The sequence below is a fragment of the Oncorhynchus kisutch genome, linkage group LG15, assembly GCF_002021735.2.
Source record: "Oncorhynchus kisutch isolate 150728-3 linkage group LG15, Okis_V2, whole genome shotgun sequence".
In the NCBI taxonomy this organism is placed as follows: Eukaryota; Metazoa; Chordata; class Actinopteri; order Salmoniformes; family Salmonidae; genus Oncorhynchus; species Oncorhynchus kisutch.
This window is the reverse complement of record NC_034188.2, coordinates 75762294-75790186: the sequence shown is the minus strand read 5'-3', so window position 1 is coordinate 75790186 and position 27893 is coordinate 75762294. Positions and strand designations below refer to the sequence as shown.

Below are 27893 nucleotides of genomic sequence, written 5' to 3'. Positions count from 1 at the left end.
ATACATGTTGAATTTGGATGACAATTGGCTACAAAATGTAATCTTGTGTGGCGATGCGGGTATTACAGCTGGGTGTGTATGTTACTATATCAAGTCAGCCTCGCTACCATGCTGCCCCCTGTCTTTCCTCACCGGTACTGTGCAACAGCTGTTGGAAACTTATCAGAGCAGCAAACTATATGACATCACTAGAATACACACATTATTGAGAAAGCAGACAGAATGTGATTACCATTGTTTTATTTATGGAAAAATACAATACATCCATTTCCTTTTAATTTCAGAACACATAAGACAACATATTGCTACAGTGTTACATGATGGTATGTTTCTAGAAATGAAACAAACATGGATTACAGGTCAATTATTCAATATAATAGTACAATCTGCCAAAAGTAAAAACGTAGTGTTTCAACAGAAAACAATGGCGAGAAACTGTTTTTGACACAGGTATTGTAACATTCCTTTGCCTTCTACACATAAATTGGTCAATACATTGCTCCACAAAACCTTTTCACTATGGAACATCGAACAATGAAATGACTGATGGCAAATCTATTTCCTTAAAATAGGCATGACCTCACTGTTTGGAAACATGTGAGAATATAGTGTATAATAGCTAATACAATCATATTAATTAGAACAATAATAACAACAATCAATCATAATAGCCATATCATAACAATAACCGTATTAGTAATCTCTTGCATTATTCAATAAAATACTCTTATTTGTGTATTCAGGGAGGCTGTGGAACTACTTTAAAACCTCCCTTTCAGTGTATGTAAGTCTGTGTGTGATCATGGACGTTTTAGTGTGTGTGTGTGTGTGTTTTAGTGTGTCTACTGTGTTAAGAGCAGAAGGCAGAGTGCAGCTCTTTGAAAGCAGCCTGTCTCCGTTTCCTATCTAGCTCCTGTCTCTTCCGTTCCTCCTGCTCCTCTCGGATCTCAGCCTCAAACTTACTGCCCACCTTCAGAGCCTGCACCTGCACCATACAACACAATTAGATCTACAGTATCATCAAATCAAATCAAATGTATTTATATAGCCCTTCGTACATCAGCTGATATCTCAAAGTGCTGTTCAGAAACCCAGCCTAAAACCCCAAACAGCAAGCAATGCGGATGTAGAAGCACAGTACAGCAAGGATTATATAACACCACTCTAAATCTGTACCTGAAACATTGGATGATGTAACAGACTCAAAAACAGCACAGAACACACACACTGTCACTGTATTTCTCTTTCTACCACTAGAGGTTGGATGTGGCATAAGACATGCTGATGTAGAATCCTGTTATGATGGGAAAGATGAAGAATAAATCAGGCCAGCTAATGTACGTCAGTTCTTAAAATAGCTGAGTGCTATACATCTGGGACACATGTCACACACTCTTCCCTTGTCCAATCAACCTGGTTCGTCGTGGGCAATGATTCTATAACATTGACACATAACCAACCTTTTCTCACACATACATACACTACCGTTTAAAAGTTTGGGATCACTTAAATGTCCTTGTTTTCCATGAAAACAGACATGAAATGAGTTGCAAAAATGAATAGGAAATATAGTCAAGAAGGATATAAATAATGATTTTTAATTGAAATAATAATTGTGTCCTTCAAACTTTGCTTTCCTCAAAGAATCCTCCATTTGCAGCAATTACAGCCTTGCAGACCTTTGGCATTCTAGTTGTCAATTTGTTGAGGTAATCTGAAGAGTTTTCAACTCATGCTTCCTGAAGCATCTCCCACAAGTTGGATTGGCTTGATGGGCACTTCTTACATACCATACGGTCAAGCTGCTCCCACAACAGCTCAACAGGGTTGAGATCCGGTGATTGTGCTGGCCACTCCATTATAGACAGAATACCAGCTGACTGCTTCTTCCCTAAATAGTTATTGTATAGTTTGGAGCTGTGCTTTGGGTCATTGTCCTGTTGTAGGAGGATATTGGCTCCAATTAAGCGCCGTCCACAGGGTATGGCATGGCATTGCAAAATGGAGTGACAGCCTTCCCTCTTCAAGATCCCTTTTGCCCTGTACACATCTCCACATTTATCACCACCAAAGCACCCCCAGACCATCACATTGCCTCCACCATGCTTGACAGATCACATCAAGCACTCCTCCAGCATCTTTTCATTTTTTTCTGCATCTCACGAATGTTCTTCTTTGTGATCCGAACTCCTCAAACTTAGATTAGTCTGTCCATAACACTTATTTCCAATCTTCCTCTGTCCAGTGTCTGTGTTCTTTTGCTTAATCTTTTATTTTTATTGGCCAGTCTGAGATATGGCTTTTCTTTGCAACTCTGCCTAGAAGGCCAGCATCCCGGAGTCACCTCTTCACTGTTGATGTTGAGACTGGAGTTTTGCGGGTACTATTTAATGAAGCTGCCAGTTGAGGACTTGTGACGTGTCTGTTTCTCAAACTTGACACTCTAATGTACTTGCTCAGTTGTGCACCGGGGCCTCCCACTTCTCTTTCTATTCTAGCTAGAGCCAGTTTGCGCTGTTCTGTGAAGGGAGCAGTACACAGCGTTGAACCAGATTTTCAGTTTCTTGGCAAATTCTCGCATTGAATAGCCTTCATTTCTCAGAACAAGAATAGACTGACTAGTTTCAGAAGAAAGGTCTTTGTTTCTGGCCATTTTGAGCCTGTAATCAAACCCACAAATGATGATGCTCCAGATACTCAACTAGTCTAAAGAAGGCCAGTTGTATTGCTTCTTTAATCAGGACAACAGTTTTCAGCTGTGCTAACATAATTGCAAAAGGGTTTTCTAATGATCAATTATCCTTTTAAAATTATCGACTTGGATTAGCTAACACAACGTGCCATTGGAACACAGGAGTGGTAGTTACTGATAATTGGTCTCTGTACACCTATGTAGATATCCCATAAAAAATCAGGCGTATCCAGCTACAAAAGTCATTTACAATATTAACAATGTCTCACTGTATTTCTGATCAATTTTATGTTATTTTAATGGACAAAAAAATAGATTATTTCAAAAACAAGGACATTTCTAAGTGACCCCAAACTTTTGAACGGTAGTGTACATGTATACATACAGTACCAGTCAAAATGTTGGACACACATACTCATTTAATGGTTTTCTTTATTTTTACTATTTTCTACATTGTAGAATGATAGTGAAGACATCAAAACTATAAAATAACACATATGGTATCATGTAGTAACCAAAAAAGTTTTAAACAAAATATATTTTATATTTGAGATTCTTCAAAGTAGCCACCTTGCCTTGATGAAAGCTTTGCAAACTCTTGGAATTCTCTCAACCAGATTAATGAGGTAGACACCTGGAATGCATTTCAATTAAAATGTGTGCTTTGTTAAAAGTTAATTTGTGGAATTTCTTTCCTTCTAATGCATTTCAGCCAATCAGCTGTGTTGTGACAAGGTAGGTGTAGTATACAGAAGACAGCGGTATTTGGTAAAAGACCAAGTCCATATTATGGCAAGAACATCTCAAAAAAGCAAAGAGAAAAGATAGACCATCATTACTTTACAACATGGTCAGCCAATTCAGAACATTTCAAGAACTTTGAACGTTTCTTCAAGTGCAGTCGCAAAAACCTTCAAGCGCTATGATGAAACTGGCTCTCATGAGGACCGCCACAGGAAAGGAAGACCAAGAGTTACATCGGCTGCAGAGGAAAAGTTAAGAGTTACCAGCCTCACAAATTGAAGCCCAAATAAAATGCGTCACGGAGTTCAAGTAACAGACAGATCTCAACGTCAAATCAAATCAAATCAACAAAAAATATTTTTTTCCCCTTCAAATCAAATCAAATCAAATTTATTTATATAGCCCTTCGTACATCAGCTGATATCTCAAAGTGCTGTACAGAAACCCAGCCTAAAACCCCAAACAGCAAGCAATGCAGGTGTAGAAGTACGGTGGCTAGGAAAAACTCCCTAGAAAGGCCAAAACCTAGGAAGAAACCTAGAGAGGAACCAGGCTATGTGGGGTGGCCAGTCCTCTTCTGGCTGTGCCGGGTGGAGATTATAACAGAACATGGCCAAGATGTTCAAATGTTCATAAATGACCAGCATGGTCGTATAATAATAAGGCAGAACAGTTGAAACTGGAGCAGCAGCACGGTCAGGTGGACTGGGGACAGCAAGGAGTCATCATGTCAGGTAGTCCTGGGGCATGGTCCTAGGGCTCAGGTCCTCCGAGAGAGAGAAAGAAAGAGAGAATTAGAGAGTGCATATGTGGGGTGGCCAGTCCTCTTCTGGCTGTGCCGGGTGGAGATTATAACAGAACATGGCCAAGATGTTCAAATGTTCATAAATGACCAGCATGGTCGAATAATAATAAGGCAAAACAGTTGAAACTGGAGCAGCAGCACGGCCAGGTGGACTGGGGACAGCAAGGAGTCATCATGTCAGGTAGTCCTGGGGCATGGTCCTAGGGATCAGGTCCTCCGAGAGAGAGAAAGAAAGAGAGAATTAGAGAACGCACACTTAGATTCACACAGGACACCGAATAGGACAGGAGAGGTACTCCAGATATAACAAACTGACCCTAGCCCCCCGACACATAAACTACTGCAGCATAAATACTGGAGGCTGAGACAGGAGGGGTCAGGAGACACTGTGGCCCCATCCGAGGACACCCCCGGACAGGGCCAAACAGGAAGGATATAACCCCACCCACTTTGCCAAAGCACAGCCCCCACACCACTAGAGGGATATCTTCAACCACCAACTTACCATCCTGAGACAAGGCTGAGTATAGCCCACAAAGATCTCCGCCATGGCACAACCCAAGAGGGGGCGCCAACCCAGACAGGATGACCACATCAGTGAATCAACCCACTCAGGTGACGCACCCCTGTTCAGCGGAGAATCAGGCCTTCATGGTCAAATTGCTGCAAAGAAACCACTACTTGCTTGGAAATCTGTCCTTTGGTCTGATGAATCCAAATTTGAGATTTCTGGTTCCAACCACCTTGTCTTTGTGAGATGCAGAGTAGGTGAACAGATGATCTCTGCATGTGTGATTCCCACCATGAAGCATGGAGGAGGTGTGATGGTGCTCTGCAGGTGCTTTGCGGGTGATACAGTCTGTGATGTATTTAGAATTCAAGGCATACTTAACCAGCATGGCTACCACAGCATTCTGCAGCGATATGCCATCCCATCTCATTTGTTTTTCAACATGACAATGACCCAACACACCTCCAGGCTGTGTAAGGGCTATTTGACCAAGGTGAGTGATGGACTGCAGCATCAGATGACCTGGCCTCCACAATCACCTGACCTCAACCCAATTGAGATTGTTTGGGATGAGTTGGACAGCAGAGTGAAGGAAAAGCAGCCAACAAATCCTCTGCATATGTGGGAACTCCATCATATGCTGGAAAAGAATGTTGGAAAGGCATTCTTCATGAAGCTGGTTGAGAGAATGCCAAGAGTGTGCAAAACTGTCATCAAGGCAAAGCGTGGCTACTTTGAAGAATCTAAAATTTAAATCTATTTTTATTTGTTTAACACTTTTTTGGTTACTATGTGTTTTTTCATAGTGATGAAGTCTTCACTATTATTATACAATGTAGAAAATAGTAAAAAATTAAGAAAAACCCTTAAATGAGTAGGTGTTCAAACGTTTGACTGGTAACTGTACACACACACACACACACCAGAGGTCGACCGATTAATCAGAATGGCCGATTAATTAGGGCCGATTTCAAGTGTTCATAATAATCGTAAATCGGTATTTTTGGGCGCCGATTTTGCCGAATCTTTTTTTTATATACCTTTATTTAACTAGGCAAGTCCGTTAAGAACACATTCTTATTTTCAATGAGGGCGTAGGAACGGTGGGTTAACTGCCTTGTTCAGGGGCAGAACGAAAGATTTTCACCTTGTCAGCTCGGGGCATTCAATCTTGCAACCCTACAGTTACTAATGCAATGCTCTAACCACCTGCCTCTCATTGCACTCCACGAGGAGCCTGCCTGTTACGTGAATGCAGTAGAAGCCAAGGTAAGTTGCTAGCTAGCATTAAACTTATCTTATAAAAAACAATCAATCAATCATAATCACTAGTTATAACTACACATGGTTGATGATATTACTCGTTTATCTAGCGTGTTCTGCATTGAATATAATCGATGCAACGCTGGGGGATGATTTAACAAAAGCGCATTTGCGAAAAAATCACAATCGTTGGACGACTGTACCTAACCATAAACACCAATGCCTTTCTTAAAATCAATACACAGAAGTATATATTTTTAAACCTGCATATTTAGCTTCAAGAAATCCAGTTTAGCAGGCAATATTAACCAGGTGAAATTGTGTCATTTCTCTTGCGTTCATTGCACGCAGAGTCAGGGTATATGCAACAGTTTGGACAGCCTGGCTCATTGCGAACTAATTTGCCAGACTTTTACGTAATTATAACATAACATTGAAGGTTGTGCAATGTAACAAGAATATTTAAACTTGGGGATGCCACCCATTAGATAAAATACCGAACGGTTCCGTATTTCACTGAAATAATAAACGTTTTGTTTTCGGAATGATAGTTTCCGGATTCTACCATATTAATGACCAAAGGCTCGTATTTCTGTGTGTTATTATGTTCTAATTAAGTCTTCGATTTGATAGAGCAGTCTGACTGAGCGATGGTAGGCAGCAGCAGGCTCGTAAGCATTCATTCAAACAGCACTTTTGAGCGTTTTGCCAGCAGGTCTTCGCAAGCACAGCACTGTTTATGACTTCAAGCCTATCAGCCTAATGACTGGTGTAACCGATGTGAAATGGCTAGCTAGTTAGCTGGTGTGTGCGCTAATAGCGTTTCAAACGTCACTCACTCTGAGACTTGGAGTAGTTATTCCCCTTGCTCTGCAAGGGCTGCGGCTTTTGTGGAGCGATGGGTAACGCTGCTTCGAGTGTGGCTGTTGTCGATGTGTTCCTGGTTCGTGCCCAGGTAGGGGCGAGGAGAGGGACGGAAGCTATACTGTTACACTGGCAATACTATAGTGCCTATAAGAACATCCAATAGTCAAATACTATATTAACGACAACCTAAAACCTCTTACCTTGGAATATTGAAGTCTCATGTTAAAAGGAACCACCAATTTTCATATGTTCTCAAGTTCAGAGCAAGGAACTCAAACTTTTTTACATGGCACATATTGCACTTTTACTTCTCCAACACTTTGTTTTTGCATTATTTAAACCAAATTGAACATGTTTCATTATTTATTTGAGGCTAAATTGATTTTTATTGATGTATTGTATTAAGTTAAAATAAGTGTTCATTCAGTATTGTTGTAATTGTCATTATTACAAATACATTTAAAAAACTCGTCTGATTAATCGGCATCGGCTTTTTGGTCCTCTAATAATCGGTATCGGTATCGGCGTTGAAAAATCTAAATCGGTCGACCTCTAACACACACCACACACATACACACACACTCTCTCTCTATCTCTCTCTCTCTCTCTCTCTCCTCTTCCTCCATCCCAGTCCTACCTTAGCCTCGAAAAAGGCCCGTGCCCCCATGACTCCCTCTGTGGAGACGTCTATCTCAGACAGTCTGGCCAGAGCCATCAGACCACTCTCCTCCAGCAGCTCGCCTGCAGCTGCTCGCCTGAAGATCAGCAGGAACTGGAGGAGAAAGGAAAACATCAAGGTGGGTAAGAGAGGCTCAGGCAGAACTATACATATCTATACTTTTTAGGTCAGTAGATTGTAAAATATATACATAGATACAGAGTTTTATTACAGTGCACTGCACATTGTGAAATAAACAGAATATGTTATTGTAGGTCATTTTTTGCTCTAAAATGGCTCTGAAATGACTTTTTTTGTCAAATATAGGGTCCTACATTTAATGTACTGCCACAACAATTGTGTTTCATAGCTTGCAATCCGTACAAAGCTTCACTTAAGTGATCATGCCCAAGAAGCCCGTGTTATTGAGGATATATTGGCACGGATGTTCGTCTGGTAAACTGTGCCAAAATATCCTCCAAACACTGGCCATTGAGGGCATTATCACTTTTGTACAACAGGTTACCAACATATTCAAATAATGATGGACATATTTTAATTAAAAAGTTATTTTTATGAATTTATTCATACTATTTCATCCTTCCACAAGATATAGTCCCGACAGAAATCTAGGGTTGCTACCCAAACTGGGTGGTCGTTCGTTCTATTGGTCCGGTTGTTAGAGACAAGACCCAGACGTTCAGTCTTTTTTTTCTGTATCCATGGACGCAAGCGACCCAGTCGTTTGTTCTAAATGTAGCTTTGCAATACTGGCTGGCAATTTTCTTATCCCTTACTTGCTAGCTAGCCAACTACGGCTAACTTACAGTCACTTCAAAAAGTGCAGCCAGAATAACAGCAAAGTAGCTGCATTTGCATTTGTTTAAGCTGCTTTCTAGAGACATTTATTTGGAAACATCCGTAACAATGAGATAATGAGGCACGATTTCGCCTGGCATAGAAAATGTGCTCTCTCATCAGGACACTGTTGTTCAGAGGAGCCAACAACACAGCTAACACAATCACTTCAAACTGGAGCTGGAAAGACTGCGAATTAGCTGCACTTCGTTTCGTTTTACCTTTTATTATTATTTATTTTTTCCCCAATTTCAATCTTGTCTCAATTTCTACAAATCCCCAATGGGCTCGGGATGCGATGGTCGAGTTATGCGTCCTCCAAAACATGACACACCTGACTGCACTTCCTTAACATCCGCCCGCTTAATCCCGAAGCCAGCCGCACCAATGTGTCAGAGGATATTATAACAACTGTTCATGTCTGTGGGTTTAGTGTTGGAACTGTCCTCCTAAGAAAAGTACTTTCCGTGTGTGAACTTGGTGTAGCAACCTGATATCAATCAATCAAATGTATTTTAGAAAGTTGTTTTTACATCAGCAGTTGTCACAGAGTACCATACTGATACCCAGCCTAAAACCACAAAGAGCAAGCAATGCAGATGTAGAAGCAGAGTGGCTAGGAAAACCTCTAGAGATGAACCAGGCTCTGAGGGGTGATAGAATTCCCCATCTAGCTGGCCCCATCTAGCCTGACCACCAGTGGTCCTAGGGGAACTGTGCTGTGTAATGGGATATGTCTGTGTGGAACTCCAATCAAGAGAATGAGAGGCAGAGAGAAGCAAGGATTGGTCGAGTCAACACCCCAGAGCTGAAACACAACAGAGTCTTTGTATATCTCTGTTCAGCTGCCCCTATCACCTGTTTAACCCTGTGAGTGAACACTAACTGTAAGTTGCTCTGGATAAGAGTGTCTGCTAAATGACTAAAATGTCAAATGTAAATGAGTGTGTGAGAGAGAGGGAGAGGGGGGGAGAAGGGGAGATAGAGGGGGTAGGAAAGATAAGGAGAGAGAGGGAGGGAGAAGTGAGAGGGAGGGGGTAGGAAAGAGATTGAGGGAGACGGGGGAGTGGGAGGGAGAGGGAGAAGGGAGAGGGTAGGAAAGAGAAGGAGGGAGACGGAGGGAGTGGGTGGGAGAAGGGAGAGGGAGGGGGTAGGAAAGAGAAGGAGGGAGACAGGGAGAGTGGGAGGAAGAAGAGAGAGGGAAGGGGTAGAAAAGAGAAGGAGAGCCCTAGGACAGCAACAGCAACAAAATTAAACCCAACCAAATCATGAGAAAACAAAAAGATAATTACTTGAAACATTGGAAGGAATTTACCAAACAACAGAGCAAACTAGAATGCTATTTGGCCCTAAACAGAGGGTACACAGTGGCAGAATACCTGACCACTGTGACTGACCCACAATTAAGAAAAGTTTTTACTATGTACAGACTCAGTGAGCACAGCCTTGCTATTAAGAGACCCCCCCCCCCCATACACACAGTGATATTGAGACACAGCCTTTTACAGACAGTCCTGAGAGCAGTGCAGTGCCTTCAGAAAGTATTCATACCTCTTGACTTATTACACATTTTGTTGTTACAGCCTGAATTCAAAATTGCGAGAAAAACCCCAATAATAATGTCACCCACCTACCCACAATACCCCATAATGATAAAGTTTAATGTTTGCACATTTATTAATTCATTCATTTAAAAATGAAATTCAGAAATTTACATAAGTATTCACACCCCTGTCTTGCCATAGATTTAAGTAAAAACTGTAACTTGGCCACTCAGGAACATTCATGGTCTTCTTGGTAAGCAACTCCAGTGTAGATTTGGCATTGTGTTTTAGGTTATTGTCCTGCTGAAAGGTGAATTCCTCTCCCAGTGTCTGGTGGAAAACAGACTGAACCAGGTTTCCTCTAGGATTTTGCCTGTGCTTAGCTCCATTCGTAAATTATCCTTATTATCCTGAAAAACTCTCCTGTCCTTAAAGATTACAAGCATACCCATAACATGACCCAGCCACCACTATGCTTGAAAATATGGAGAGTGGTACTCAGTAATGTGTTGTATTGGATTTGCCACAAACATAACACTTCATGTTCAGGACAAAAAGTTCATTGCTTTGCCACATGTTTTGCAGTATTCATTTAGTGCCTTGTTTCAAAGAGGATGCATGTATTGAAATATTTATATTCTGTACAGGCTTCCTTATTTTCACTCTGTCAATTAGGTTAGTATTGTGGAGTAACTACAATGTTGTTGATCCATCTTCAGTTTTCTCCTTTCTCCTATCAACTCTGTAACTGTTTTAAAGTCCCCATTGGCATCATGGTGAAATCTCTGAGCGGTTTCCTTCCTCTCCGGCTACTGAGTTTGGAAGGACACCTGTATTTTTGTAGTGACTGGGTGTATTGATACACCATCCAAAGTGCAATAAAAATGTTACATGTTCAAAGTGATATTCAATGTCTGTTGTTTTATTTTTTATCATCTGCCAATAGGGGCACTTCTTTGCGAGGCATTAGAAAACCTCCCTGGTCTTTGTGTTTGAATCTGTGTTTGAAATTCACTGTTCTTACAGATAATGTTTGGGGTACATTAATGTCATTTAAAAAATCATGTTTAACATTAGTATTGCACACAGAGTGAGTCCATGCACCTTATTATGTGACTTGTTAAGCACATTTACACTCCTGACCGTATTTAGACTTGCCATAACAAAGGGGTTGAAAACTCAAGACATTTCAGCTTTTCCTTTTTAATTAATTAGCAACAATTCTAAACATAAAAATAACATGTTTCTACTTTGACATTATGGGGTATTGTGTGTAGGCCAATGACAACAAAAATATCAATTGAATCCATTTTAAATTCAGATTGCAACACAGCAAAATGTTGGAAAGTCAAGTGTGAATATTTTCTGAAGACACTATATGTTTTACTGCAGTTAAAAAATACACACTGTAATTAACATGCCTCTATGAGGCACACACACACACACACACACACGGAAATTGACATGGAAGTAGACAATACAGTACACACACCTCTCTGTAGCTCAGCTTGCCGTCGAAGTCCTCATCCACCTCTTTGATCATGTTCTTGAGGCCCAGGTGGGTCTGAGGAGCTCCCAGCTTCTCCATCATCATCTTCAGCTCCATCAGGTCTATGAAGCCGTCCTTACCACTGTCAAACCTACAGAGAGAAGAGGGTTGATCCATGAACTTACATTATAACAGCACAACTCTATGAAGCCTTCCTTACCCCTGTCAAACCTACATATACTATACTGTATATACACAATTATGTGGACACCCCTTCAAATTAGTGGCTACTTAAGCCACACCTGTTACTGACAGGTGTATAAAATAGAGCACACAGCCATGCAATCTCCATAGACAAACATTGGCAGTAGAATGGCCTTAATGAAGAGCTCAGTGAATTTCAACGTGGCACCGTCATAGGATGCCACCTTTCCAACAAGTCGTCAGTTCGTCAAATTTCTGCCCTGCTAGAGTTGCCCTGGTCAACCGTAGGTGCTGTTATTGTGAAGTGGAAACGTCTAGGCCACTCAAGCTCACAGAATGGGACCGCAGAGTGTTGAAGTGTGTAGTGCATAAAAATCATCTGTCCTCAGTTGCAACACTCAATTTTGAGTTCTAAACTGGCTCTGGAAGCAACGTCAGCACAAGAACTGTTCGTCGGGAGGTTCATTAAATGGGTTTTCAAGGCATCCGCACACAATCCTAAGATCACCATGCACAATGCCAAGTGTTGGCTGGAGTATTATGAAGCTCGCCTCCATTGGACTCTGGAACAGTGGAAACACATTTTCTGGAGTGATGAATCAGCTTCACCATCTGGCAGTCCGACGCACAAATCTGGGTTTGGCGGCTGCCAGGAGAACGCTACCTGCCCAAATGCATAGTGCCAACTGTAAAGTTTGGTAGAGGAGGAATTATGGTCTGGGGCTGTTTTTTATGGTTCGGGTTAGGCCCCTTAGTTCCAGTGAAGGGAAATCTTAACGCTAAAGCAGTTATTAACATTCCAGACACAAGCATTTCGCTACACCTGCAATAACATCTGCTAGACACGTGTATGTGACCAATACAACTTGATTTGATTTAGAAGATTCTGTGCTTCCAACTTTGTGGCAACAGTTTGGGGGAGGCCCTTTCGTGTTTCAGCTTGACAAGGCCCCGTGCACAAGGCGAGGTCCATACAGAAATGGTTTGTCGAGATCGGTATGGAAAAACTTGTCTGGCATGCACAGAGCACTGACCTCAACCCCATTGAATACATTTGGGATGAATTGGAATGCATACTGCGAGCCAGGCGTAATCGCCCAACATCAGTGCCCGACCTCACTAATGCTCTTGTGGCTGAATGGAAGCAAGTCCCCGCAGCAATGTTCCAACATCTACTTGAAAGCCATCCCAGAAGAGTGCCCATGATTCTGGTATGAGATGTTCGATGAGCAGGTGTCCACATACTTGGTCATGTAGTGTACAGGTGTGTCTACATACAGCCAGGGAGAGAGGAAGGTACACAGACATTACACTACCTCACATTAAATTACCAGGAGAGGAAACATGTAATGTCTGCTTGTCAAAAAGGACAACAACTATGGGTAATAGATAGTTATATAGTCAACAACTAAAGCCCAGAGGTGTTTCTCATGGTCAGCTCAAATGCTCAGCACAACCTCATGGCTCTAGTAAGATATGTGCCAAGTTCAGCCTAGACTGGCTGACAGGCACAATGTGGTGAAAGGCATCTATACCCTGAGTCTGAACAGACAGCCACATCTAGACATAGAGATATAGGCCCAAAGCCTACCAATGACATTAAACACACACACACGCACACACACACACACACACACACACACACACACACACAGGAGAGACAGATATATTGTGATAAAGGTCTGATGTCGGGAATAGCGATCCGGGTGGTCGAACCTAACCAGACTGTCCCCTGATAGCAGTATGCGCTTGACTGACACACACACACACCAACTTTCCCTGATCAATCACAGTTAAACTCGCCACACTCACAACACATTCATTTGTCATCAGACACAAAGCAGATTAATTAAGGGCTTTGGGGGTCCTATATAAATAGATCAGGTGAATCATTGAAAAACAGAGAGAGACATGACTGAGTGAGATGCAAATAGAGCAGCAGTGTGTGTGTGTGTGTGTGTGTGTGTGTGTGTGTGTGTGTGTGTGTGTGTGTGTGTGTGTGTGTGTGTGTGTGTGTGTGTGTGTGTGTGTGTGTGTGTGTGTGTGTGTGTGTGTGTGTGTGTGTGTGTGTGTGTGTGTGTGTGTGTGTGTGTGTGTTTGAGAGGGGTCCTGCAAGGAGTCTGTCTGTCTATCTGACACAACAAGTGTTTACAGATCCGTTCACACAGCTGTTCGAGGCACTGGATCTGGGTGTGAGTGAGGAAACACACACTCTCTCTCACATAGACACACACACACGTGTGCTCCTATCTTGCTGACGCCTGAATGGTAGGAGTGTAATCTGGTCAGACCAGAAACCAAAGAGAGCGAGGTCATTGTTTCAGTCCAACTCTTCAAAGGCCATAGGAACTAAACCCCCTCCCTTCAAAACAACCTGATTTAGGACTATTAACTTCCTAACAATCAGCCTAAAGATATCATCAGCTCAGTAGCACAACGGACCATTGAGTTGAACCCCACCCCATCACTTTAAAGGCAAACCTTGCATTACTAATGCTAAACTCCCATCCCAAAATAAATCATTGTTACTAATACATCCACCCAATACTATAACTCACCCAATACTGTAACCCACCCAATACTATAACTCACCCAATACTGTAACCCACCCAATACTATAACTCACCCAATACTATAACTCACCCAATACTGTAACCCACCCAATACTATAACTCACCCAATACTGTAACCCATCCAATACTATAACTCACCCAATACTTTTACCCACCCAATACTATAACACACCCAATACTAAAACTCACCCAATACTGTTACGCACCCAATACTATAACTCACCCAATACTGTAACCCACCCAATACTATAACTCACCCAATACTGTAACCCACCCAATACTATAACTCACCCAATACTGTAACCCATCCAATACTATAACTCACCCAATACTATAACTCACCCAATACTAAAACTCACCCAATACTGTTACCCACCCAATACTATAACTCACCCAATACTGTAACCCACCCAATACTATAACTCGCCCAATACTGTTACCCACCCAATACTGTTACCCACCCAATACTATAACTCACCCAATACTGTTACCCACCCAATACTATAACTCACCCAATACTAAAACTCACCCAATACTATAACTCACCCAATACTGTAACTGCCCCAATACTATAACTCACCCAATACTGTTACCCACCCAATACTGTTACCCACCCAATACTATAACTCACCCAATTCTATAACCCACCCAATACTGTTACCCACCCAATACTATAACTCACCCAATACTATAACTCACCCAATACTGTAACCCACCCAATACTATAACTCACCCAATACTGTTACCCACCCAATACTGTTACCCACCCAATACTATAACTCACCCAATTCTATAACCCACCCAATACTATAACTCACCCAATACTATAACTCACCCAATACTGTAACCCACCCAATACTATAACTCACCCAATACTGTAACCCACCCAATACTATAACTCACCCAATACTATAACTCACCCAATACTAAAACTCACCCAATACTATAACTCACCCAATACTGTAACTGCCCCAATACTATAACTCACCCAATACTGTTACCCACCCAATACTGTTACCCACCCAATACTATAACTCACCCAATTCTATAACCCACCCAATACTGTTACCCACCCAATACTATAACTCACCCAATACTATAACTCACCCAATACTGTAACCCACCCAATACTATAACTCACCCAATACTGTTACCCACCCAATACTGTTACCCACCCAATACTATAACTCACCCAATTCTATAACCCACCCAATACTATAACTCACCCAATACTATAACTCACCCAATACTATAACTCACCCAATACTGTAACCCACCCAATACTATAACTCACCCAATACTGTAACCCACCCAATACTATAACTCACCCAATACTATAACTCACCCAATACTATAACTCACCCAATACTATAACTCACCCAATACTGTAACTCACCCAATACTATAACTCACCCAATACTATAACTCACCCAATACTGTTACCCACCCAATACTATAACTCACCCAATACTGTTACCCACCCAATACTATAACTCACCCAATACTATAACTCACCCAATACTTTAACCCACCCAATACTATAATCCACCCAATACTGTTACCCACCCAATACTGTAACACTACTCATTCCCCTCACACACACACACAACACATTTCCTGCAATCTGTGTTCTAAAACCGCTGGTTCCTTTTGGTCCTCCACAGCTGACCAGCATGACAACTGTTCACAGCAATGGATGACCCCAGAGCAGCTTAGCAACTGTCACCTGTACATACAGGACTCACTCCACAGCTTAGTGACAGGTCCTAGTCCAGCTCCTCAGCTAGGTCAGCCAGTATCTCACAATAACAACATGTTATGCTGAAAGAATAGAAAAGCTGTCTAGTCAGAAGCAGTACTATGATCATTAAAATACTACTCTAGGCTACTATTTCAGCCCCAGATTTCTACCACAATCTACCCACTGAAAGTCTTCCGAAAGCTTTGACGTAAGAAAAATAAGAAAGGCTGTTTGGCTATCAAAAACTCAAAAGTTAAACGTTGCAAGAAAACATTGTTGTGGAATGTCTTCCATTGTAAGGGAGTGGTGACACAGCCACAGCTACTGTCCATGGTCAGGCCTTATTGTCCCACAGCTAACTTCCTGCAGTATGGTAATTATAGATACCAAGGCTTTCAGCATGGACACTGTATTTTGGGGTTCTCTCTCTCTCTCCATTTCCCTCTCCCTCCCCTCCCATCACCTATGCCTCTCTCTCTCTCTCTTTCTCTCTCTTTCTCGCTCTCTCTCTCTCTCTCTCTCTCTCTATCTCTCTCTCTCTCTCTCTCTCTCTCTCTCTCTCTCTCAGCAGGAGTGTATTCAGGTCACTCCTGCTGCTATAAGGCGTCTAGTGTCAGAGTGAAGATGGAGCAGGTAAGGGCCGACTGATAGTGTCACATCCTCATCTCTAATGCAGCCTGTTTTAGACTAGCGTCAGGCTAGGCACGTGTCTGTGCATTTTCACCCTGGAGACAGGAATATTTGTGGACTCTGGGGGAGAAAACAGAGAAATTAGTGAAAAAAACATCTCTCAGAAATCACAGTGACTAACACTTTACCATCATAGGCTGATTTTAGAGCAGTGACTCAATCAAAAGTCAGAATTGTGACTACACTCTTAGAGAAAAGGGTTCCAAAAGGATTATTCTGTTGTCCCCATAGGACTGTTTTTGGTTTCAAGTAGAACTATTTTGGGTTCCATGTAGAACCCTCTGTGTAAAGGGTTCAACATGGAACTCAAAAGGGTTCTAACCTGGAACCAAAAGGGTTCTATTTGGAACCAAAAATTCTTCAAAGGATGATCCTATGGGGACAGTCGAAGAACCCTTTTGAATGTGAATGTGGCAAGGGCAGCATCAGGAAAGAGAAAGAAGATGAGAAGGGGTGAGAATTAAGGTGGTGAGGAGGACTAGACCAATTTTTGATGGGATGAGGCAGAGTGTAAAGGGGTGACAGAAGGGGCAGAATTTAAGATGGAATGGCCCGGCCCTGCCCTCAATCTAGTCTACTCCTGCTTGGAACATTCCAATGTGCCCCCTCCCTGGCCCTCACCCAAGCTAGGCTCTGTCACCATGACCGCATCCAAGCAAACTTTAGGACACAAACAGACTGGCCACTGTATAATAAGTGTGCCCCCGCTGAGCATGTGCTTCACCCACATCTAGGTTACCCGCCAGTGGCTAGGTCAGAGGTCAAGTACCCTGCATGCAAAGCTAAGGAGAGCAGGGGGAGATGAAAGATGGGTTGGGAAAATATTGAGTAATGTAAAGACAGTACACCTGACCTCTCCGCTTCAGCCAATGAAAAGCCTATAGAGAGATGATAGGATAAACTAAGGACATTGAGATTTTACAGCACTGGAGGTTTTACAGCACTGGAGGTTTTACAGCACTTCAACTCATTGTGATCTAATTAATCATCAAGGTGTGAGCTTTGCACTGAAACCAAACTCTAAAGCTTTGACTGTCTATACTCTGTCTATACACTTACGACACGGGTGGGTAATGCAGCTACATGTGTCTATCACAGGTGGGTAATGCTGCAACACATGTTTTATCATGGGTGTGCAATGCTGCAACACGTGTCTTATCACAGGTGTGCAATGCTGCAACACATGTTTTATCATGGGTGTGCAATGCTGCAACACGTGTCTATCACAGAGTGGACCTACAGTGCATTCGAAAAGTTTTCAGACCCTTTGACTTTTTCCACATTTTCTTACGTTACAGCCTTATTCTCAAATGGATTAAATAAATATTAATTTTTTATCAATGTACACACAATACTGCATAATTACATTGCTAAAACAGGTTTTTAGACATTTTTGCAAATGTATAAAAAAAAAACTGAAATAGCTTATTTACATAAGTACTCAGATCCTTCGCAAGAGCTTCCTGGTGTATCCTGTTTCCATTGATCATCCTTGATATGTTTCTGCAACTTGATTGGACTCCACATGTGGTAAATTCAATTGATTGGACATGATTTGGATCGTGTCCAAGACACAGGATCGTGTCGAGACACAGATCTGGGGAAGGTTACCAAAAAATGTCTGCAGAATTGAAGGTCCCCAAGAACACAGTGGCCTCCATCATTCTTAAATGGAAGTAGTTTGGAACCACCAAGACTCTTCCTAGAGCTGGCCGCCCGGCCAAACTGAACAATTGGGGAGGTGACCAAGAACCTGATGGTCACTCTGACAGAGCTCCAGAGTTCCTCTGTGTAGATGGGAGAACCTTCCAGATGGACAACCATCTCTACAGCACTCCACCAATCAGGCCTTTATAGTAGAGTGTCCAGACGGAAGCCACTACTCAGTAAAAGGCACATGACAGCCCGCTTGGAGTTTGCCAAAAAGCACCGAAAGGACTCTCAGATCATGAGAAACAAGATTCTCTGGTCTGATGAAACAAAGATTGAACTCTTTGGCCTGAATGCCAAGCGTCACGTCGAGAGAACACCTGGCACCATCCCTACGATGAAGCATGGTGGTGGCAGCATCATGCTGTGGGGATGTCTTTCAGCGACAGGGACTGGGAGACTAGTCAGGATCGAGGCAAAGAAGAACAGAGCAAAGTACAGAGAGAACCTTGATGAAAACCTGATCCAGAGTGCTCAGGACGTCAGACTGCGGCGAAGGTTCACCTTCCAACAGGACAACAACCCTAAGCTCACAGCCAAGACAACGCAGGAGTGGTTTCAGGACAATCCACCGAATGTCCTTGATTGGCCCAGCCAGATCGCTGACTTGAACCCAATCGATCATCTCTGGAGAGACCTGAAAATAGCTGTACAGCAACGGTCCCCATCCAACATGACAGAGCTTGAGAGGATCTGCAGAGAAGAATGAGAGAGACTCCCCATATACAGGTGTGCCAAGCTTGTAGTGTCATACCCAAGAAGACTCTTGTGTAAATGTGATATTTAAGTTTTTTATTTGAAATAAATCAGCAAAAATGTCTAAAAACTGTTTTGCTTTGTCATTATGGGGTATTGTGTGTAGATTGATGAGGGGGAAAAAAACAATTTAATCAATTTTAGAATAAGGCTGTAATGTAACAAAATGTGGAAAAGGTCAAGGGGTCTGAATACTTTCTGAATGCATTGTATGTCTAGGAAGAGCTCCGGTGATGACTATAGGGGAGATGGATAAAACCCACCCCGGGCAGAACAGCTTGAGAGGCATAGAGGGAGAAGAAGGGGCTATGGAGATAGAGGACACATTCAACCAACACCAAAACAGAATAGAGAATCTGTGGCAGTGTGTGGGTGAGAGAGAGAGGGGGGGGGGGGGGGGGGGACATGTTAACTAAATCTTTCTTCATGAGTGCATCTAAGTGCAGTTTTGCCAATGAGAGGCGTGTTCAAGTAAATCCTCAGGAAAGAGGGTGATACCAAGCCCCCCTCCTTTCTCCCTCTCTCTGTGACCCATTTGCTCCTCTACATACTGGCTCTTCCAACTGTGCTGAGAGCGAAACTAGGCCAAACTCAAATGTAAAACTCAAGTTTAAATACACAGTCCTGGAAAAACTGCAGTGTCAATGCATCTACACACAAATCAATATCCTTCTCTACGCTGCGTTCACATGCACTTGTAGCTACAAAGCTTTAGATGAACAGATGAAATGGGACAACAGTATTACATGTTGTCAACAGAAATGCAAGTAGTCTCCGCTACAGCTCTGAGCAAATACAGGGACACAACTAGTCTCACACACAGTGGTTGTCCAGTCTCTGTATACAGTAGGGTCTCCTCTCGTCATTGGTCCCTCCTCACACACACACACACTCTCTCTCTCTCTCTCTCTCTCACACACACACACACACTCTCTCTCTCTCTCTCTCACACACACACACACACACACACCAGGTTAGTACACTACGTAGTCTATGAGAGGATTAACTGAGAGGTAGAGAAAAAAATAGAAAGCTATTTAGGGAGATGTATTATGTATTATTAATATATATTGATGGCAGAAAACGGAGAGTGTTGTAGGCTAGATGAAGACCATTCAGTCTGTGATGTTCCACAACAATTTAACTCCACCAGCAGGAGACAGAGGTCAGTCAGCAATATCAATTCACCTTATTAATTGTGTGGTCAGGTAGTTGTTTCCCTCATAATATATAGGCTTCATCTCTTTATCACAGTGATCTGAATCAATCCCTCATACCCACCTTACCTGGTTGTGACTAGCCTATACTTTGCATAGTGGAGTCCAGGGTGCCGAATAACACTTTTAGGCATTTGCTTTTATGAAAAGGCCATCTAAATTATATTAATAATATGTTTATACAAACAACATACATCAACTACCATTATTTACACACTGTAACTACATTTCTAGGATATACTGAAAGTGGCAGGAGTAAAATGTAACACTGTCTTTAGTGGTAAAAATGAAAAAGAATATATATATATATGATATTTGGATGAAAATACACTAAATTGAGACCAAATATTTCCATTTGATCTTTTAGGCATATCATATTGACCAAAAATGGAGTAGCCAAAATGTATATATTTTATACAAGATATTTTTAGAATTTAAGTCTAAATTTGACTTTTTTTGTAATTCTTCTAAAGTATTATCTTAGTTGTACTGCTAAACTTGATGTAAAGAAGTGACATTTTATATAATTATGTGAATGTGTCTAAATATTATATACGATTTTAGGTACTGCATTACAACGAAACCCCCACAAAATACAGCAACAATTATTGTCATCAACTACACCAATCAAAAGACCCTATCTTACTGATAAAAAGTATATATGTTTAGATACATGGCGAATGGTTCCACAAGTCTATTATCAAAAAAAAGAGTCTATTTACCCATTTTTGTCAATAAAACGAAAAATAATTGATAGATTTAAACTAAACCTATTCGCCATGTAGACACTAAGCAAGTATTAGGCCATGTTATAACATGTTTCTAATTTGAGTTACTAAACTGTTACTAGTGACAAGGTGTTACTTTGTTCCCCGGTCTCCCCTACAGACATAACTAAGGAACATTCCCTCTTTATCAAGACAAGTCACAACATATAACCATAGCCACATTATTTAGATTTGAATGATATTCATGATATTCATTTTCAGCCTACCGTTTGAAAATGTTCTCCATGTCTTTGATCTGTTTGCGGGAGAACTCTTTGAATTCCGTGTAGGGATTGAACACCTTGGCCTGCTTGGCCGCCGCGTTCCCATTGTTGATGCACAGTCTCCGGGTGAGTTTCGCTGTGAGTTCCGATGTGTCATCATTGACAATGACCACCACCGCTTTTTTCTGCGGACCAGGGACAGGGTCGCTCGCTTTCACCGGGATCTCCTCTGGTGTAGACGGGTTGAATAGCCTGGGCTGCAGTTCCCTCGCCAATTCGTCCGATGCCATGGTGCGTAGGATACTTTTTGACTTGATGCAATGGAAGCGTGTGCCTGGTACTCAGGATGGAAGTCAGCTGTGTCTGTCAGCGCTTGGCTCAGAGAGTTCCTTTCATCACCCAGGACAGTTTCGAGGGGGCGGAGCACAACGGAGCATCAGCATCAAAACATCAATTGAGCTATATTACAACATCTGAAACCAACCACAGGCGAGCCCAAGCAAATGGGAGCATACAATGATCATAAAACGGGACAAATAAAGGTGCAACAGGAGGAGTAAAGCTGTTGTTCAATTAATTGCTTGATTGATAATTTTTCTAATTTTAGCTAGTATTTGAGAGACATTTATTGTAAGTTTACTTGGTAATCATTCTTGTCGACACTATTTATTATAGCTGTGACGCAGGTGCCACAATGCAGCCTCAATCTAAATGAAACTACAGAGGCTAAAAGAATTGCGTTGGCCGGGAATCGAACCCGGGTCAACTGCTTGGAAGGCAGCTATGCTCACCACTATACCACCAACGCTCGCCGAATACATAATGAACCTTTGCCAACTTCACAATCCCACTTTAGTCATCTGATCTGATTTTGTGGCTAAATGTTTATATGTTATATTAATCAAATAGCACGAGTCCCGTTCCTGACAGTGCATGACGCGTGACTGGAACTAGAGTCATAATTAACAAATGGGGCTTCCTGCAGAAGCAGCAATGCCCACATTACGGGCATAGAACGCGTGTTGCTGCAACGTTGTTACAAAATTGATAAATGAATGTGTGAGAAAGTGTGCGGATTTTGCGGACTGACTGTTCTAGACTGGATTAGTGAGCGAGACTAACCGATGTCACAATAAACTCTCTCGACATTGGTCAATGCATTATTCGTTTCGTTTATTTAGTGTAGAAAGTTGAAATTACGATTTGATGTATAAAGCTAATTGTTTGTTCATTAATTTGTGGCTCGTTGGTCTAGGGGTATGATTCTCGCTTAGGGTGCGAGAGGTCCCGGGTTCAAATCCCGGACGAGCCCATCTTTTGTAAAGAATAATAATACTAGTAGTTTATTTTTTATTTTTTTATTTCACCTTTATTTAACCAGGTAGGCTAGTTGAGAACAAGTTCTCATTTGCAACTGCGACCTGGCCTAGATAAAGCGTAGCAATTCGACACATACAACAACACAGAGTTACACATGGAGTAAACAAAACATATAGTCAATAATACAGTAGAACAAAATAAAACAAAAAGTCTAACCCAGTGATAACAGCAGTTTAGAGAGTCCAGCCGCAAAAACAACACATTAATATAGACTAAGAAAAATTGTGACCCCGACGTGATTTGAACACGCAACCTTCTGATCTGGAGTCAGACGCGCTACCGTTGCGCCACGAGGTCTATCAATGTCTAAACGCAACATCTCTATTTAACGATATACAGACATGCGACTGATCGTGATAGTGAAAATTTTGTACATTTATATGACATGGCAAGACCTAAATAGTTCTGGGTTACACTGCGCAATTTGTGTATATTGTTTTGTACTGATAGGTATTTATGCACTGTTGGAACAGAGCATTACGCTACACCCAGCGATAACATCTGAAAAATATGTGTACGCGACGAATACAATTTGATTGGGTTAGGGTTTAGGGTTGGGACGTACCAAGGATCCAGATAGCCACTGACCATTCTGTGATAAGGTCAAGGGGTCAAGCTCGCGGGGCACGAACGCCCTCCTTTGAGTGAATACGGAACTACACCAGTGTGGGTTGAACTACACCAGTGTGGGTTCACCTCCTCTGTATGCCCATCCTAGCCGGTTCATATATACTTTAGTGATCTGTGTAAAATAGCCCACAGTCTTTGAAACATCTACAGGAAAGTCAGTCTTGCATCAGACATGAGTGAATGACAACTAAGCTTTCCGGAATTGACCAATACATAGGAATAGTACTTATAGGCACTGTTTTCTCGCAGTTATGTTAACAACGGCGCGGGCAGGTGTTCAGCAGGCGGGAGCGAAGGACACTGTGCGCTTAGCCAGCTAGCACACGGTGTGGCCCCCGCCTGCTGTGTACAAGATACCGTTTAGAAACTCTTGTGTGGTTACATTGAATATCATGGATCTTGAGTTTGCGGCCAGCTTGCTACGTGCCACCAGGCGATAGTTACATTTCTGTTGTTTCTATCTAGCAGTGATACAATGCCTAGCTACGTTTTGTATTGTACTGGCCATTTTCTTCTTGTAGAACGTTTTGTAAAATATTAAACAGTACTAGTCAAAACTTGGAAAGTTTTTACAAAATTTAGATGGCTCGTTGGTCTAGGGGTATGATTCTCGCTTTGGGTGCGAGAGGTCCCGGGTTCAAATCCCGGACGAGCCCTGTATTTTGGTTAGATCGTTTGATACATATTTTGCATGTCACCAAATCTGCATCTCGACAAAGATTACAGCAGTAAATAGCAGTACACACTCACTGAATGATGTATTGATATTTTATTTATTTATTTTATTTATTTTATTTTACCTTTATTTAACCAGGTAGGCAAGTTGAGAACAAGTTCTCATTTACAATTGCGACCTGGCCAAGATAAAGCAAAGCAGTTCGACAGATACAACGACACAGAGTTACACATGGAGTAAAACAGACATACAGTCAATAATACAGTATAAACAAGTCTATATACAATGTGAGCAAATGAGGTGGGAAGGGAGGTAAAGGCAAAAAGGCCATGGTGGCAAAGTAAATACAATATAGCAAGTAAAACACTGGAATGGTAGTTTTGCAATGGAAGAATGTGCAAAATAGAAATAAAAATAATGGGGTGCAAAGGAGCAAAATAAATAAATAAATAAAATTAAATACAGTTGGGAACGAGGTAGTTGTTTGGGCTAAATTATAGGTGGGCTATGTACAGGTGCAGTAATCTGTGAGCTGCTCTGACAGTTGGTGCTTAAAGCTAGGGAGGGAGATAAGTGTTTCCAGTTGACATGTGACAGATCGTTAAATCATATTATGATTTGGTTAAGACAGACGCTGTTAGCCTACCCCTGCCTGTTTTCATTGTCTTCAAAATGCATATATGGGTAATTCAATAAATGCCCTCTGGCAATGGTAGAAATATAATATGTTGTAAAATGTTTGGCCAGTACGGGTATCGAACCCGCGACCTTCGCGTTATTAGCACGACGCTCTAACCAACTGAGCTAACCGGCCGTGTAGGTGGAATTCCTTGCAGAGTATATAGCCATAATCCAAATAAATAAGGAATGGAAACTAGGTTTTCATCCAATTGGCAATAGATTTTAATGCGAATATTCTAAAATCAGCATAAAAACAATATGCGCATTTTCCCACCAGATATGTTTCCATCTATTTGGCTTGTTGCAGATACAAGGCTGTGTGAGCACATAAAAATGTCAAATTTTGCGGTTGAATTCCCATGTACCGAATGGAAAATACAAGTAAAATAGGTTTCCATCGCATTTTCAAATCTACTGATGTTTTTATTATGATATGTAAAAAAAAAATGTGTTGTATTTATGTTTTTTTTATATAGCCAGTGTGCTTACCATAGTATCCGCACATGTGTTGTAGCGCTGTTGGCTAGATTAATGTATATTATAAACTGGGTAGTTCGAACACTGAATTCTGATGGATATGACAAAACATGTATTTTTACTGCTCTAATTACGTTGGTAACCAGTTGATAATAGAATGATGGCACCTCGGGGGTTTGTGATATATGGCCAACGGCTAAGGACTGTATCCAGGCACTCTGCGTTGTGTCATGTTAAGAACAGCCCTTAGCGGTGGTATATTGGCCATATACCACAACCCCTCTTGCCTTATTGTTTAAGTATAGCCTGCCTTAGATGAGATTATGGACAAAATTGCAAGATTATTTTTATTTGTCTACGGTAGCAAAGCATCGATTATCATGTCACCAGAATAAGAGGCACCAACATTTTTCACATACTTAATTTTACCAACACAAAAAGATCCCACCTTGTCTAGCTTATTTTGTTTTGTTGAAATTTGGAAAATTGACCAAAAAATGTCTGTTTCCATTAGGCTTCTAATTAAAAAATGTATCCGACATAAATAAATTGAATGGAAACCTGGTTACTGATACTGAACAAAATGTTGACTGCATATTACTTTTCACAGAAAAATTATAAATATCTTTATCTTTATTATCCTACGGTTCTGACTTGGTTTACAGGGAGAATACTGTAAGATAGTGGTCTGTCGTAGTCTTCATAGTGTGTTGTTTGATGGCTATCTCACCTTTCCTCTAATAGAGAGGTCCAGACCTGCTTTTGTTGTTTTTGTTTGGCCAGAGCCTGCCTGTGGCGCTTCAGCCTCCCTGTCAGGACCCTCTCTGCCTCATCCAGCTCCCCAAAACGACCAATGATTGCCTCAGATCCCAGAACTCACAACCTCAGAACTTCAGAGGGAAGACTCAGAACCTTCGATAGCATAGCAGTCAAGAGCATTGTGCTGAAAGGTTGCTGGTTTGAATCTCCGAGCCGACTAGGTGAAACATCTGTTGATGTATCCTTGAGCAAGGCACTTAATCCTAATTGCATCCTGTAAATCACTCTGGATAAGAGTGTCTACTAAATGGCAAAAATGTAAATATTGTCTGGTAGCGCTGTATGTTTATTTCGATAAAGAAATGACAAGCTTTTGGACTGTAAAGTGGCAATTATATATATATATATTTTGTTTTTATTATTCTGGATTCATTAAAACAGGCACCACTAGGCACGTTGTGGTACGTAGGGAGGTACCAGGTAGTATGCTATATACCTCATAACTTCCCAGACTCCAAGAAGCCTTTTAGAGAGGTCCCCTAAAACAGTCACTCCCAAACATGCACTCTATACACTCTCCTATGCTTCCACAGACACAAATACACACAGGAAATGCAGTTAGCTGTTGCGAGATGAGTGAGTGAGCGAGGTGCTATTTGAAAAAGTGGCTAAAATAGAAAGCAAATGGCTACTCTGGTCTCAGTGCAGGTCCATGGGTAATACTAGAGGACTCGTCCGCATTGTATTTCTTCTATCTACTTTCTCAGTACAGCGTACAGTGCATGAGTATGGACTTGATAAAAATACACTCTAGTTGATTTTATTCACATAGTGGTTGGCTGGCTGATCTACTGTCTATGGTTCTGGTGAGCAGTGGAGTAAAATTGTTCTTAGTTTGGTTTTTACCACTGCTGTGGTTGCAGCACACAACATGGGGGGAGACGGTTGGCCTCAATTTGGTCAAAACTAGAACCTCTTAACTGTAGACTGTGTGTGTCATGGTGTCTAATCTAAACACCTGTTCATTATAATATGTAGGGAGGCCTACTATATGCAGTAGTAGAGCCTATGGATGGTAATCTACTAATCAGATGCATTTACATTAGCTAGACAGCAGGGGAAAGTAGTCCCCATTGAATTACAAGTCTTAATCTCTAAAAGCATATGTTTTATTTGCCACATTAACCAGATAGGTGCAGTCAGTGGCGAACCATCATTCATGTCAGGTGGGGCAGAGCCACCTGTTTTGAGCCCCACCTGTTTAGCTAAAAAAAACTAAACAGGTGGGGCTCAATATATATATACAGTACCAGTAAAACATCTGGACACACCAACACATTCAAGGGTTTTCCTTTATTTGTACTAATTACCAGATTGTAGAATAGTGACGACATGAAAACTATGAAATAACACATGGAATCATGTTGTAAGCAAAAAAAGTGTTAAACAAATCAAAAAATATATTTTATATTTGAGATTCTTCAGTAGTAGCCACCCTTTGCCTTGATGACAGCTGTGCACACTATTTGGCATTCTCTCAACCAGCTTCATGAGGAGTGGTTTTCTAACAGTCTTGAAGCAGTTCCCACATATGTTTAGCCCTTGTTGGCTGCTTTTCCTTCACTCTGTGGTCCAACTCATCCCAAACCATCTCAATTGGGTTGAGATCAGGTGATTGTGGAGGCCAGGTCATCTGATGCAGCACTCTATTGCTCTCCTTCTTTGTCAAATAGCCCTTGCACAGTCTGGAGGGGTTGGGTCATTGTCCTGTTGAAAAACAAATGATAGTCCCACTAAGCACAAACCAGACAGGATGGTGTATCACTGTGCCTTGAATTCTAAATAAATCCCTGACAGTGTCACCAGCAAAGCACCACCACAATGGCAACACAATTTGTTTACTGCAGCCTCAGTTCAAAATATATCCCATCTTTATCCTAGACTGCAGTATGCATAGTTCAGCGCATTGCGCAAGTA

The 27893-nt window shown here is 41.6% G+C and overlaps 1 protein-coding gene and 5 non-coding genes across 6 annotated transcripts; 2 read left to right on the top strand and 4 right to left on the bottom strand.

The window, feature by feature from the left end:
- Positions 1–223: 223 nt before the first annotated feature.
- Positions 224–21809, bottom strand: efhd1 (EF-hand domain family, member D1). Its single transcript, XM_020503771.2, has 4 exons — positions 21317–21809; positions 11435–11582; positions 7520–7654; positions 224–985 (listed from the first exon to the last, which is right to left on the bottom strand). The coding sequence occupies exons 1-4, from the start codon at positions 21601–21603 to the stop codon at positions 851–853; spliced, it is 705 nt and encodes a 234-aa protein (XP_020359360.1). The 5' UTR covers positions 21604–21809; the 3' UTR covers positions 224–850.
- A 240-nt stretch (positions 21810–22049) lies between these two features.
- Positions 22050–22121, bottom strand: trnag-ucc (transfer RNA glycine (anticodon UCC)). The gene has a single exon. It is a non-coding gene; the product is annotated as a tRNA-Gly (tRNA).
- Positions 22122–22553: 432 nt separating this feature from the next.
- trnap-agg (transfer RNA proline (anticodon AGG)) lies at positions 22554–22625 on the top strand. The gene has a single exon. It is a non-coding gene; the product is annotated as a tRNA-Pro (tRNA).
- Positions 22626–22918: 293 nt separating this feature from the next.
- Positions 22919–22990, bottom strand: trnaw-cca (transfer RNA tryptophan (anticodon CCA)). The gene has a single exon. It is a non-coding gene; the product is annotated as a tRNA-Trp (tRNA).
- A 917-nt stretch (positions 22991–23907) lies between these two features.
- On the top strand, positions 23908–23979 carry trnap-ugg (transfer RNA proline (anticodon UGG)). The gene has a single exon. It is a non-coding gene; the product is annotated as a tRNA-Pro (tRNA).
- A 760-nt stretch (positions 23980–24739) lies between these two features.
- trnai-aau (transfer RNA isoleucine (anticodon AAU)) lies at positions 24740–24813 on the bottom strand. The gene has a single exon. It is a non-coding gene; the product is annotated as a tRNA-Ile (tRNA).
- Between the last annotated feature and the right edge of the window lie 3080 nt (positions 24814–27893).

Excerpts from the sequence above, each read along its gene's own strand:
- efhd1 (XM_020503771.2), bottom strand. The coding sequence starts at position 21,603 with ATGGCATCGGACGAATTGGCGAGGGAACTGCAGCCCAGGCTATTCAAC. Across the intron at positions 7,655-11,434 it reads GCAAGCTGAGCTACAGAGAG|TTCCTGCTGATCTTCAGGCG; the intron begins GTGTGTGTACTG and ends TTTCTCCTCCAG. Across the intron at positions 986-7,519 it reads GGGCCTTTTTCGAGGCTAAG|GTGCAGGCTCTGAAGGTGGG; the intron begins GTAGGACTGGGA and ends TGTATGGTGCAG.